Source organism: Accipiter gentilis, chromosome 32 (genome assembly GCF_929443795.1).
Source record: "Accipiter gentilis chromosome 32, bAccGen1.1, whole genome shotgun sequence".
Lineage (NCBI taxonomy): Eukaryota > Metazoa > Chordata > Aves > Accipitriformes > Accipitridae > Astur > Astur gentilis.
In genome coordinates this window covers 9,641,638-9,657,016 of record NC_064911.1, presented here as the reverse complement: position 1 = coordinate 9,657,016, position 15,379 = coordinate 9,641,638, and the positions used below count along the sequence as shown (strand labels likewise).

General features: G+C 43.5%; 1 protein-coding gene across 1 annotated transcript in view; it reads right to left on the bottom strand.

Annotated features, from left to right (window-relative positions):
• The window catches only part of PDXK (pyridoxal kinase), a 54,805-nt gene extending 43,996 nt beyond the window's left edge, over positions 1–10,809 (bottom strand). The window contains exon 1 of the mRNA XM_049834748.1: positions 10,611–10,809. Coding sequence (XP_049690705.1) covers positions 10,611–10,703 — 93 coding nt within the window. The 5' untranslated portion in view covers positions 10,704–10,809. The remainder of the gene's footprint in view (positions 1–10,610) is intronic.
• Between the last annotated feature and the right edge of the window lie 4,570 nt (positions 10,810–15,379).

The following is a 15,379-nucleotide window of genomic DNA, read 5'->3' as shown; positions in this document are numbered from 1 at the left end:
CCACATCAGCAAAAAGAAGACAAAATTATCACCTCAGGTAGCCTAATGCCTGTTTCTTGAGTGACACTCCATTTTCACCTCCAATCAACGGCATACCAATTTTCAGATTTACAAGCTGACTTCAGCAGTGGACACCACAAAGGACATACTAAAGACTGGAGCAGAAAACAAACGTCTCTCTCTTCTGCCAGAGCAGTCTGCAATTTTTGTCAAAGTGCTCTGGCAAAATTGGTACTTACTGAAAATTTGCAGATGGGCTGATTTAGCTGTAACATCATGACCATCTGAACAGAAAAGACTAGAAAAACCTGGGACTGCAGTGAATTTGTTCTCAAATGGTTTATTTCTTGATTTTTTCTGAAAAGGCTCGCAATATAAGTACATATCTGAAACATAATCAGGCCAAATTCAAAATAAGGATAATAGTGCCTTAAAGATGCTCCTCCAAATAAGCCTTGGAGACACAGGAATGCTTCAGAGCTAATAACACCAGGTCACACAGTTTTATTTTCAACACTGACAGACTGATTGGTATGCATTGCCAACTATTCAATGCAAGATACTAAGACATAAAATACATTCTTTTATCAAAATTCCCTCTAAGCTCTTTTGTTCAGCACTAAGAAATTCCTTGTTCTACATCAGCAGCATTTTTTCATAGGCTACTCAAACAAACAGCATCTGTGCCTGCAAGATGCACATGCTTATCACCATTATTCCATGCATTACACCAGTTCAGTTCAGGATCGGCTCGACTGCAGTGTCAAAAGATTTGTAGTATAGCTGCTCTATTAACCTTCCCATGGGCAGGATGTCATTCCTTCCATCTGGGGTGGGATCAAGTGATGGATCTGCAAGATGCTGATTTAGAAGGGCTAAGGTAATGAAAGACAAGGAAATAACAGCTTCTGCTTCCACCCTTCATTCTTTCCACTGAAGGACAAACATAAAAAAGGAGAATGAGGTGGTGCTGTGGGTGTCTGACTGCCTTCCACCCAAGAAATACATTTTCCTCCTCATCCTGAGATTCTGTTTACTGCTAGGTAACAATGACTTTAAATACTGATTGCAGCTCACATATTTTTTTGGAAAGTTATAAAATCTGCAGATTCAGTGCAAATTTCAGATTCATCATCTTCATGCTGCTCCCTTCTACACTTGGATGTAATTTGACAAAAACACCATACTTGTCACTGCAAACTCCTGCCAACTGGAATCATGCACAGTGCTACACAAGGAAGTTTACAAACACTGATTAGGAGAGGCAGACATACACAGCAGCAAGCAATAGGTCTAATCCAATAGGGATGGACTTAATCACTTTTTTATTTTAGTGAATGAAACGGGGGGGACCCCACAACACATTATTTTCCTCTGGTTTTATTTTATTTTTAGTCCTGCTGTTCATATTTTGGATAGCTTGCTCTCTAACCACCAGTCCATTAGCAAGGCATGGCAAGAACATTCTGTACCTCTAAGGTGGAGTTATCCTACAAGAAAGAGATTTGTTTTATCCAGCACATATGTTTTATTTCACCTTCTTAGGTAGACTATGAATGGATCCCACTCTCCTACCAAAGCTTTAGATGTTAAACCACAAGATAACAGATGCTTGTAAAAACAAACAGGAAAAAACTCCCTGAAAGAGGTGCCACATTATGTAAAGATCACACCAGGGCCACCACAGGGAAAGAATGAAGCTTCTCAAGAACAGCTAAAAGTCTCACCGATTCCTTCAAGAGCAAGCAAATGTCTTGGATAAGAACGTACTTTGAGGAATGCTTCCTTCAGCAGATGCCAGGTGCAGGAGCCTCGGGCTTGCTGCTGCTTTGGCACCCCAGTTATGCCAAAAGAGCTGTCTGTGAGCCTGTGTTAAGGAACTGCTGGATCAGGAAATTGACACACAAGATAAACATTTTCTTCTTTTCCCTCTTTGTCAAGTTAGTTATATCCTGGATGGCTTCTGAGAGCAGTTTACCACATGGCCTCACAAAATTACTTTACCTGAAGAGTTAAAGTGGACAGCAAAATAATGCAGGTGGAAGAACCAGCTGGTGTTGGTAAGGAAAGAGCAAGAGTTTCTCAAGCTGGCTTTGCTACTGCCACTCATTTGCCATGTATTTGGTTGCTGTATGAATGAGCAGAGGCACAATGTTACTTCCACTAACTATAGTGAGAACAGAAACAACAGAACATCACCAATATAAAGGACTACAAAAGAAATAAGCTGTGACACAGGTTGTGGCTTGTGCTGGTCAAAACCCAGCAACAACGAATAATTAATGTGCTGCAGGAAATACTATCCCTGCTGGCCACAGTTTTAACCACTTCATAAGCATTTTTTTCCATTTCTGTTAGCTGCTCAGAGTGTCTGATGGCTTCCCCAGGTAACATGGTGCCCACCCCTATGAGACAGGGGCTGTATTCTGCCAGAAAAGCAAGAGTAACCACAGTGAAGAGCTGGATGGCTGGAAAAAGAGTTTTTCTTCAGACTAAACTTGTTCAGTAGTACTCATCACCCAAAACAAATGCTGTAAAATACATGAAGATACACAGATTTATAAAAAAATACATATATACTTTAATGGATTAGATTTAGGCCAAACTTTACTAAATACATCACCATAAACTCCAGCATATAATTCTGCAAAAACAGTATCAAATTTTGAGAATTAGCCAACATTTTTTTCTGTTATAACATATTTTCTTTTTCTTTCCTCTTCCAGAAGATGGGGACAGAATTACTGTGTACAGAGTCGATGCACAGACACAGTAAAATTCAGGAAGAAAACAAGTAATTTAGTGTAAACAATGAATAAAGTAAAATAACTGTTAAGGGGAGTATGAAAGAAAAGAGACTTCGCTTTATTGGCTAGCAATCTGCCAAGTGAACCAAGAGAAAAAAATGCTGCCTTATTCTGATATTGTGGGGCAGACTAGCACTTCACTTCTTTGACAGTTTCAGGTATGATGACCTAACGAATGCTATTATTTAAGATTGCCATGGATTCCTCCCTTCAACTTACTGATGTCCTTGACAGCAGTGTCATCCTTGCTTGCAATTTCCACAAGATCCTCTTCCGAGAGGTAAAATATGACTGGACCCCGCAGTGAGGAGAAGGGGAACTGTCTGTGATCAGACTCTCCATCTACAGATCAGAGAGTGGCTTTCCAGCTTTTGGTTTGCCACAGAGGAGACTCTTACCATTTTTCAGTATGTGCTCTAGCACCTCCTCAATCCCACACATCCCTCTGGCAAGAGGTGCTTTGCAATCCCAACACAGCAAAGTTAAAACATGGAAAGATTTCTACTCAGCCCAAACTAGTCCATATGCTTAAAATTTACATGGGATGACAGAAGGTGAAGTGAGCTGGGTTTTTTTGTTTGTTTTTTGGGGTTTTTTTTGTTGTTGTTGTTTTTTTTAATGAACCACACAAAAGGTTTTGGTATCACAGTTCTCTCTCTTGCTCTATGGATAATTGTTCCAGATGTTAAGGGAACTGGAGCTCAGAGGTGTCACAAATGAATAAGCATCAACAAATAAGAGTCCTGAACAAAGGCTTGAAAAAATTCAGGTAGTTCAGCATAGGCAAATTTCAGTTCAGTAATATTTTTTTGCAATGACAAGTTACCCCACTGCTGCCAAGCCACAAGATGATGAACTAGTCTGGCTTCTGTTGGGCACGTATTATCTATCAACATGGATCTGCTTGGCATGTTTCAAACCTCATGCTCATCAATTTTTTTCTTCCTCTGTAGACTACTATACAGCTACATACTCCACCACCCATAGTAATTTCCGAAGAATGGACATTTTCTGTACCAGGAATAATGTCCGACTCCTCACATTAACTTTGCTTCATCAACTCAAGCCTGCTTTCCACAGAACACAAGCAACTGAAGCAGAGCTTCCACTTGCATCTTTCCAGCCTAAATAGGCTAAAAATACCTACCTGGCACATGTTCAGTCAGTCATGGATAATGCTGTATCCCTTATCTAAAATGACCAAATAAGTTCTTCAAGGAAAGGTGACTGCCATTGTAGATATAAATAGAAAAAATAAAAAGTAAGAGACAGCACATCACTAAAAGGGAGATTTTAGAGAAGTATCAGTAGCTTTGTATGTCACCTACTTCTCTCAGGTGTATCTTTGTACTATCCTCATACATACAATTAAAAGACTCATTTTATTATTTCAAATTATACTTTTATTTTTTAATTTATTTCAGTACATTTTAATATATAAATTAACTTCAACTTAAAGCTCACTTTCTTCAGAAATCTGATCAATATTGACTGTTGCCTGTCTTTGTTTATACAGGGAAAAAATATTCTCTCAACTGTTTCATCTGGAGCAGAAATAAGACATAACAACCACAAGAATCCAAACAATCAAAAAAATCTAAGGCTTAAAGGTAGAACATACGGCCATTTCCTAATTTAAAAAATGCCTTAAGCAAGTAAACACTTGCTACTGAGTCTCTGAGTACATTATATTTCCCATACAAACAGTGCAAATCTACCTTTAGGCAAGGCTTTCCAGTCTTCTAATAAGATCTGCAATTTCTTGACAACTCAATTTTTTTTCCCCAAAAAAGCGGGTGAATCAGGGTAAGGCAGTTTTGCTTTCTGTGAAGTCAAACATTTGCATGTACTTGTAGACACCAAATGGGATCCTCCTTAATCTTTCTACTTTGCTGTGTTTTGTTAGATCAAAAGACTACATTTATGTCTGAAAAAAGCTACTATTTCTTCATGACAGCACACACTCCAGTGGAAATATTATGTCAAATATCAGCCTATGCATCTGCATAGTTCTAATTTTCACAATGTACCATGAAAAAGTTAGCAAATTATAATACTAATCAATCACTGTAAATATTTATCATGTCCTTTTTAAAAAGTTTAAAATGGCAACTGGTCAACTGGCCCCCATGCAAAATAAATTTGAATGCCTCTTAAAATGCTTTTTTCAGCTTGTCAACTGTAATATACAACCAAGCTCGAGGAACATCCCTCAGTGCTTCTGGATCTTCATGACTGAATTTTCATGACAAAAGCTTATTTAACAAGTTCCCACAATTAAGTGATTTGTAGGAACAGTTATGGATACTACTGTCACACACTTAGACTTGACCTCAGATAATGACCATTCGGTCAGCCTCACTCTCTGTTTATTAGAGACTCTATTCAATCCTGTCATTTAGAGTCCCTAGCACATCAGCAGTCCCAGCTGCACTTCTTTTAGGCAGACTGAAATTACTCTAACTTTTCAAATTTATTATTTTGCATTAGTAGTTAAAAAGGTTTCTGTAAAAAGTTTGTAAAGAAATTTGGGATCTCTTAGTTAACAGTGATACACAAACGTAAACTACTACTGTTAAGTGAGATCCCACTATTTTTTCCCAATTCTTTGCCTTAGTTTAGTCTGTCTTCAAGCAATATTAAGAGCTGAAAGAGTGATCACCACCCACCCCTATTTTCTTTTTTTTTTTTTTTTTTTTTTTTTTTTTAGTTTCAAGGATTTTTCCACTTTCTTGTCCTCTCTCAGCTCTGTCTTACTCACTCCCCTTCCAGCTTACCGTACAGGTCAAAAGTCCATCTCTTACAATCTCCTCAGAAGTTTAAAGTTCTCACAGTACATCAGAGCTCCTAGAGGGCCAGAGCCGTCCTTTCTTCACAAGTGGGTTAATCTAGACAAGCACTTCTAGAAAGTTCTGGTAAAGCCTTTTCCTAGACATCCAGACTGCTAAGAACCACCTTGTTAGGACCTTTTGGATTACAAGTTGTTTTCAGGGCCTCACCTTGCACATGGTATTCACCAGATTTCTGCGACTAAATATACTGGCATCCTTATCACCAGAAAATGCTGTTTACATAGCTATGAATAAGCCTTCCCAGAGGGGTTGCAGGTTTTTTGTTTGTTTTGGGGTTGGGGTTTTTTTGTGTTTTGTTGGGTTTTTTTATTCATGTGTCCCTTGTTTACCTTGCTTAAAAGAACAAAAACAGAGGCAGGGAAGAAAACCACACTTCCGCAAGCTTCATTTTAAGTATGAATCTACAGCCACAATTCTGGTTTCAGATATATAATTTAGGACAACCTTTGAATATTACAAAGAGAAAATACATTCTTTTATCATCTTTTTTTTTTTTTTTTGTTTAAGGGTTAGGCTTTTTTCAGCCTTTGATCTCTAACAAAAAATAAAGCTAGCCAGCAGCAACATCTCTTATTGTTATTCTGTAAAGACTTTTGATTGATTCATCCTTCTTCTGACTCATAATTAACACAAAAGAAGTAGTTTTTGAAAAACAGAACAGTCAATCACCTTAAAAAAAGAGATGCTCTTTATCTACCTCTTACTGTACAATACTTACTCTGTTTGACTACATTCTTCAACAAAAGAAAGAAAAACAGCCTTAAATTTTTTTGTTAGGGCAGCAGATAATCATTAAAGATAGGTTGATAATGGTTTTGGTCTCAGCATATGAAAGCAAATTATACCCTTGGCCGAACAATGCAGTTCAAGACTATCCTTAAATATCACAGAAATTACCATCTGTGCTGGCCAAAGTTGTTTTCCCATCTTTTACACAATTAAAAATAAGGTAAAAATGTAGCCTTACTGTTTTTTTTGCAGAAGAGAATCACTGAGGACTAATCTAAGAATGAGACTCACCTACCCTTATTAATACCTGAATAGACAACTATTTCCATTCATCAAGGGGAAAGAAAGAGGGAAAAAAAAGAAAATCATTGAACCAATTTCAAAACACTATCTTAGCCAGCATTGTAGCAGCTGTTATGGTGGTGTCCTACGATTCAGAGCGGATAATTTCATTCTCCAGACCCAAATAATTAATGGTATTTGTTCATGCTTTTAGGTCCATCTTCAAGGTAAGCAGATATAAAAGGAAATCAAGAATTAAATACTCAAAACAGAGACACGATTTTCTCCAATTCTGTGTTAAAGGCAGACAAAAAAAACCAATAACCATGTTCCATTAGCATTATCAAACAAAGGTAAGAAAGTACAAAACTCTCTGGATCTCATTCTTACCTATACACAAGCAAAGATCAACAGTCTCTGGCTTGCAGACAGGAGTACAACCTAGTCCAATGGCAACTAAATGCTAATGTCCGGTGCCCAGGTGAAACAGGCTGGGACCTTCTCCTGCCCCTTCTTGCACTTTCAAACTTCTTTCTTGGAAACTCAGAGGCCCAAAGCACTGAACATACAGACTGAAATACTCATTCACAAGAGCTGATATTATGATGGGTGTAGTATATGAATCTTAAATTAATCTGCCTACCAAAATTTTCCTGATGGTCAGAATTAAGTACTTCTGCAGAACAGAAATGAGCTTGCCGTTGTGTATGCACTCTGTGGTTTGAGGAGGACTGCAGCTTTCTGCTTGCCAGTACTGCACCCTTCACTTACTGCCACATTCTACCCACATTCCTACCTACCTAGAAGGTCATGTAGGAAAGGTAAGTTAAAATGATATTTAAAATTAACAAATAAGAGATTCCTCTAAGGAAGAAAACACATATGATAAAAGTAATGTTGAATGGCATGTTGAAAACATATATTTTCATTTTAGATCATAAAAACTATGACAACTCTTCCGCAAGTAGGAGAAGCATTCTTTAGCATTTTAAAATAATTTATCTGACAGCAGCAACTCCCTAAATTAACATACACCCTATCACCCTTCCTCTCTTAAACGCTGGGCAATCCTAAACCATTTACTGATACCAAAAGCTGCTCAGGTTACACGATTGTGTCATAACTTATAACTACTTTAAAAATAATTCAGAACAACCTTCAGAACTTTTAAAGAGATAGTAAAACCATGCAAGTAAAAACTATTTAAACTCTTGACAAGGCAGAATTCAAAGCACAGCTGAGGACAGTTCACTTCCTGGCATTTTACTACCTGGAAAATCCAGGTGCACATTTCCACTAAGACCTATTAGTTAAACTAGACTCTCAAACTAATTAAACAAATGTATTTTAACCTGAAATGGTGTAAAGGGTAACATTTCTCACTCAGCTATATTACTTCCGTTACAATAAATGCTCTAATATATGGTCTAACTCTCTTTTGCTGTGTTTGCTATACAGAAAGCATTCTTTCAGAAGTATGTTTCAGAAAACATACTTCACAGAGAAAGTCCTTCCACACACCTACTTTTTAAATACTTTTGCTTTTAGCGTAATGTGTAATGGAAGCCGGACAAAGCAAAACCAACTGATTAAAAAAAGACATTAAAGAGTTCTTTGCTGTGCACATTGCTACACTGGCTATTTCTAATACATAATAATGTCGTAGACTTCCACCAACGATCAAGTCATTCAAACATGACTGATGTTTCTGCAGAAGTCTGCAAACAGCAGGTGAAACCAAGTCTGGTTTTCCATTTGGATGCTGCTGTCCAAATACAGATTCCTGAACTGTTCTATCAGGATTTCAGCCCATCAGACCTCACATGCACACACATGTACACATATCTATATACATCTTGCTCTGCAAACTCAATACTGATGTGCTCAGAAAGAACTCTCATTTAACCATTATTGGTTCAGAAGACCAAAGTAAAAAAAGAGAATCGGAAATAATGTAAGCATGCCAGATTTGCACCCAAGGTAAATACCTGGGTTTGTAAATCCTTTCCTTGTTTCAAAAAAACATAAAAAAGGAAAGTTTCACTTGGTGGCAATTTGCTACATCTGATGTTCTAGCAAAACCAGGGCTTAAGTAACTTTCTAGCAAGCACAGCTTCATTAAGGGTTGCCTACATAGGATTTTCAAGTGCAGTCTATAGTGATAGGAGTTCAGTTGTTCCCCAACTATCTTTTTTTCCCCCCACGTCAGCAACTTCTTGTTACGCTATACACTGAGGAACATTACACAGTTCGAGCGTGATAGCCTCCTAAACAGAACCCAGGTACGACATCAATAGGACTTTGTAACTACAGTAGTATTTTATAGCGTCATAGTCAAGGAACTAAAGACACTTTCCAGGAACCAATTTGCCAAGTCATACAAGACACCCATAGAGAGGGTCATATGCCACAGAAAGGTTGAGTTACAGAAGAGTAAAGAGAACCTTTGGCACAGAATTAAAATGAAGAAAACAGTTTAAGAGACTGGACATTTCTGGAGTAAGTACTACTTTGTGGTAGCAGAAGGGGGCACGCAAATAGCTGGGGGAGGTGAGGCGGGGGGGGCACAATTTAGAAATCATTCCATTAGGAAAGGAGGGACAGTCGGCCTACATATCATGACAGCCTTTCAGGCATGGGTCTCCACATGCACAGATTTTTCCACAATACATGGATTTCGTAAGTACGTAGCCCTTCGCCATATACTAATTTTCAAGAGACTTGGTTACATAATTGGATGGTGATAAGGGTGCGTGATGTTGGCCTGTTGCAGGGCTGGTCTCAAGTGCATGATTTATCAAAGAGTACACCATCTCTCGCGTCTAGTCAAGTGAGATTACACCATCGTTTGTTAAGCATGTACCAAGATAACCAATGTCACAACACACTGTGTTCTGGCAGTGAGATTCTTAAGACAGCAAGCTTCGTACAGCCACACGCGCGTCGAGGAACAAAGACTTCTTGACGGTAAGGCCCCAAATTAGCCCCTTACGGTACAGACACTTCACAAGAGAGAACAGCGAGACACACAAAGGCTCACCCCAAAGCACATCGATGTTTTCCCACCGTCAGCTAGACCTTAGCAAGCAACTCTGAGGTCAGCACATGACAGCCATAAAGGCAAGATCCAATTATACCCTCAAGCCCCGGGGCCATGTAAGCTAGTTTCTCTGGCCCGGCCTTCTACACCCATTAAGTGATCCTTATCCTCTACTACGGCTTGCCTCGATCCTCAGACACCCGAGGGGTGCGGATTTACCCAGCTCCACCGCCCACGACGACCAGAGGGGCTTCGCTTTGCACGGGCACGGGACCACCGGTCCCCCAAGCCCAGCTCCCCGTCCCCACCGCGGGACACCCAAACCCCCGCCGCCTACCCCTCTGACCAGCAGCGCCGGTACCCGCTCCCCTCAAGCAGGAGCGCCCTGCCGATACCGGAGCACATTGCCTCGGCGACAGGCACAGCCGCCGGCGGTACGAAGCCGAGCTAAACCCACCAGAAGCGCTCCCCTCACCGCCCCCCCCCTTTTTAAGCCCGCTCGCCGTTCCACAGCTCCAAGCCAGCAGGGAGAAGAAATTACGTTAGCGAGAGCCGCCAGCCGTGCGGCGCGGAGCCGGAGGAAGGCGCAGCCGCACCGGCCCCGGCTCGCCGGGGTGCGCGGAGACCCGGGACGGTCGTGACCGCCGCCGAGCTCCCCCCGCCCCAGCCCCGCGCTCTGGCACTCGAGAGGGCGGAGAGGGGGCCGGGGCGAGCTGCTCCCGGCCGTCCCCTGACCTTACCCCCCGCTCGGCAGCAGGCCCCCGCCCGGGCTCCGGAGCCCGCCGGGCAACCCCGCCGTCAACACCACCTGCCCAGCTCCCTCTCGCCGCCCACGCAGAAGGGAAACGGCGCGGGGGGGTGGGACGACGACGGCGAAGGTCCCGTCCCCGCCCCGCTCACCTGCAAGGGGAAGGTGGCCGCCTTGTTACCCACGTAGCCGCGGACGACGTGGCTCTGGATGGAGAGCACCCGGCACTCGCGCTCCTGCTCCATGGCTGCACCGCCCGCCCGCGCCGGGCCGAGGTGGCGGCGCCGGACAGCCAGGAGCGAGGGGGGCGGAGCGCGGAGGGCGTCACGCGCTCGCCCTCTCCTCCTGTCACACACGGACACACACACACACGCGAGCGCACACACACACAGACAGACGGGCGGGCGGGCAGGCAGAGCGCGCGGGCCCGTCAGGCGATCGGCGCGGACACCTAATGGCTGCCTCCACCCTCACTGCTACCCAGGGAGGGAGGGGGGAAGGAAACCGGCGGGGCGGGGGGCGCGGCCCCTCACCGGCAGCACCTGAGGGTTTCCCCCCCCCCCCCGGCGCTCCCCTCTCCTTCTTCTTCCTCCTTCTCCTCCCTCCGCGCCCTCACTGCAGGTCTCGTCGCCGCTTCCGTCACGCGCCTCAACGGCCGCCCAGCGGCGGGCGCCGTTGCTGTCACCGGGCGTCATCCCGCAGGGAGAGCGGCCCCGGCGCCCCCCGCGCCTGCATGGCTAACCCCTGCCGCCGCCGGGCTCGCCTCAGCCCTCTGGCGGGGAGGGTGCCGCCTCCCCTCGCCCACCCTTCGCAGCGGGAAGGTTGTGCCCCTCACGGCGGCACTGGCGCGCCCTGCGCTGAGGTGCTCGCTGACACCTACAGAGGTGCTGCCCCAGGGTCGCTCGCCCCTCGCCAGCACAGGGCTGCCGGTACCACAGCCCACCTTGTACGTGCTGGTTGCTCCCAGGCAGCGGGCCCCGAGTCCTTTCCCAAACACTGCATGGGGTACACGCAGCCCACACACATGGACTCCCCTTCCCCCTGTCCTGCACCTCACACCGGCCGCCATGGTCACCTCACACGGGCCACCGTGGTCACCTCACACCGGCCGCCGTGGTCACCTCACACGGGCCACCGTGGTCACCTCACACCGGCCGCCGTGGTCGCCTCACACGGGCCACCGTGGTCGCCTCACACAGGCCGCCGTGGTCGCCTCTCTCCTTGCCCTTGCTTGCACAACACAACGGCGCTTGATGCCTCACAGGTGCTGACAGTGCCCGTAGGTATTATGCCCAAATGTTGGCCAGCACACACAGCCTCGGCCACCCAACCCTCCCGCCTCGCCCATCCTGTGCACTAACCGCCATTTGCCGTCCACGTGCTAGCCGCACCTGCTCCTCCATGTACTGGAAAGCCAAGGGCAGCGCACACACCCCAACGGTGCTACAGCTTGTCCTCCTCAAGCGTCCAGAAAGGCCTGTGGAGCCACAGGCAGCCCCCACGCAATGCCCTGCGGTGGCACAGCGGCCCGAGCTGCGGGCCTGACAGAGCACCGCCCTCGCAGTCAGGTTTTGAAGTGAGTGCAATTGTATGTTATTGACACGCACACAAAAATACCCTTTGGAGGGCTGCCAAAGAGTAAAAGAAGATGCGTTGGCTGGCAAGTGCTGCAATACATCAAGACTCTGCTGAGATAGAACTTCATAATGTGTTTGGGAATTTCGTCTTCCTCTGGCCATTTGTCATTATTGACCATCAGGTTCAGCCAAAGATCCCTTCACAATAAGAAATCACGCCTGATGCCTCTTGTTCTTCTTAGTGGATAGCTTTAAATTGACTCTTGAAATAGTGCAATTATTTCTCAGCAACATGAAAGCATATTTTCCTCATCGTAAGTAATGTGTTGGAAAATGAGGGAACATACTGTTCTCTTTTCTGTCGTCACTCCAGTTGCAAAACTTACGGCTCTTTCTAAGCTGGCCTTACTACTAACAATTTCTCCATCCCCTAGAAATGTAGGTGTTTTCTTGAATTGTGGAAATTGGTGCATCTCCTTGGAGCATAGATAGGGTCAGAACAAGGGATGATCTGCACCTTGTATGTTGGGAACGATCTGCACCATGTATGCTCCAGATCCAGAAGTCTGGGAAAACATTACAAAACAGCATTTCACATGAGATTACCTCGAGGGGACACAGGTCTGGATGGCAGGATAAGCCAGAAGAATTAGAGCAGAGGTGTATATTTGGGATGTGATCTTCTTCAGTTTCTGGTCACCCATCTCCATTCTCCACCTCCAGGTTCCTTGTCTGCTTTCCTCCATTGAGTCACTCATCACATCCATCAACCTGCAGGGTCCCAAGTCCTAATTTTCCACCTCTCACCATTTTGTATTTTTAGAGCCAAAGCTGCTTGCCACGTCTGTTAGGTTTTTCATATTCCTTGCATCTCTTTCTGTGCCAGCCTTCCCTCTTATTTTTCCTCTGACTTGAGCTATTCTGTTCCCCCCGCCCAGTAAATCCACCATCTATCCCCAGCAACTCCACCATCTTCTTTTTTCTTTTTCTCTTTTTTCTTTTTCTTTTTTCTTTTTCTTTTGTTCCTTTTTTCTTTATTTTCCTTTCTCTTTTCTTTTCCTCTTTTCTTTTCTTTTCTTTTTTCTTTTCTTCTCTTTTTTCTCTTTTCTTTTCTTTTCTTTTCTCTTTTCTTTTTCTTTTCTTTCTTTTTTTCTTTTTCCCTTTCCTTTCCTTTCCTTTCCTTTCCTTTCCTTTCCTTTCCTTTCCTTTCCTTTCCTTTCCTTTCCTTTCCTTTCCTTTCCTTTCCTTCCTTTCCTCTTTTTTCTTTCATTTTCTCTCTTTTTCTTTTTCTCTTTTTCTTTTTTCTTTTTTCCTGTTTCTTTCTTTTCATTCTTTCTTTCTTTCCATATTTCTCAAGTCCTTGTCCTTGACTATCTAGTCTCAGTTTCTAGTGATCACTCTTAATGTAGTGTCATTTTGTGCCACCTTCCTCTTCTGCTTCAAACTCCTTGACCCATTCCCACTTGCACTCTCCCCACCAACACATCTTGCTCTGGTCCAAATCAGGCAACATGATTGAGGTTGATGTTTTCTGAGCTCACAAGAGAGAAAAAGGGAAAGCTCCCTGCTTCCATTTACAGTGCTGAGACCAGAGAGGATACAGTCCAGACTGGCAGCTGCAGGTCCACTTTAAAGAAGACCCCCCAAAAAAAAAATCCACTTTAAAGAAGACAAAACTTTGAAGAATTTAAAGCACTAGCAAATCTTAACAAGGCATTTGTCTTCCCCTGAATAAGAAATCCAGGGTTCCAAAGCATAAGATGTCATCATCTTTGAAAAGAAAGGTTGCCAAAAATACAGGGAAGGATATTCTGCATCTTCTGCAAGGCTGATTTCCAGACATGACTCAATTGTTCTAGCTAACATTCTTTCCCTCTGTCCTCTCTCCCTCTCTTACCCTAAAATGAACTTCAGACAGAAAATTTCTCTGAAAACACTCAAGCATTAGCAAATTTATGAACAACTAAAAATAAGGTCTCACATGGAGAAGGCTAGGCAACCGTAGAGAAGTTTCCAGCCCTGTTTGTTTGACATGCGTCATAATAAATGAGTACAGAATGCACATGCTGTAACCATATATATGCAGTAAGCTGTATGCTACATATATGTGCTTCTCTCATGATGCACAAGTTACCATAAAAAGCTGGTCAAAGAAACTCTCTAAGACTCAATTTTGGAGTTTTATAAAGCAGGCATTCTTTATTGCAGTGCTGGATGCATGGGGGATAGTTCCTTCTAGCGTGCATACCACTACCTACAGCAAGCAAAGCTTATATTGTTCTAATATATACATATTCATTACATTTCCCAGAATTGTTGTACATATTCATGTTATTTCCCAGAAATTATTTAAATCGTGTCTGCCCTTTTGGGCATGCGTGATTAAATGGGTCGGTGGTCCTTTGGGGTCTTTGAAACCCTCTGGTGGTCATCTGCTTGGTGTCCGCTAATTGAACTTTCCCTTAAGGCATGCACGGTGTGGGTCATCCCAGGTCATCTCTTCTTCCCAATTTGCTGGTCTTGACAGGTTTTAATCACAAAGCTCAGCAGAACTTAAGGCTTCTTATCTATTTGTGCATACTGTTAATAAAGCTCAAGGTTTTCTTACATACCAGAAGTGTCAAAGTCACTCAAGCAAGCATAAATTAAGTGCTACAAAAATACAGTGGAGTCTTTCAACACCAGCATCACGCATCCAAAGGCCACAGCCTGTTCTGTAATAGGTACCTGTACAAGATACATGCTGCAAGCAGTTAACATGAAACCTACTTACAACTTGTTCATTCAGCCTGAGGTCCAACCACTGTTTTTCATTTAATAGCAATTGCTGCCTGTGTCCTGTGCTTTTCAAGGGAGCAGCTACTGCATATTATTTGGAACAGAAGGCATCTGTGCCCCCATTTTGCTGCTCTTAAAGCCTCCACAAACACAATGCAACAAATTCTGAAGTGCTATTATCCTGTGTTTTTCCATATCTCTTGATACACTGAAGACTAAAGTTTCTTTGGTCTCCCTCCCTCCAGCTTGGAGGGCAATTGTTGGAATACAGATGTCCTCTTTCCTCCCTTCCCCAGCAATAGGGCTTAATGCTCCACTTCAACCTTGTAAGCATATGATACATGCATACTGGCATATGTTTCTTTTGGGAATGACTCAAGAAGATTTATCTTGTGGGTTCCACACTGCTGTCAGGTGAGACTGGGCCTCTAATATGACAGTTGTGCAGTGCCATTAATGGTTTGTCTCTGCAGTGCGTACACCAACTTTATCTTTCCCTTCCTGATAATGATATACTGTCCAAAGAAGATGCCAGGAAGTGTTCTGGCATTTACAGCTGTTCGTTC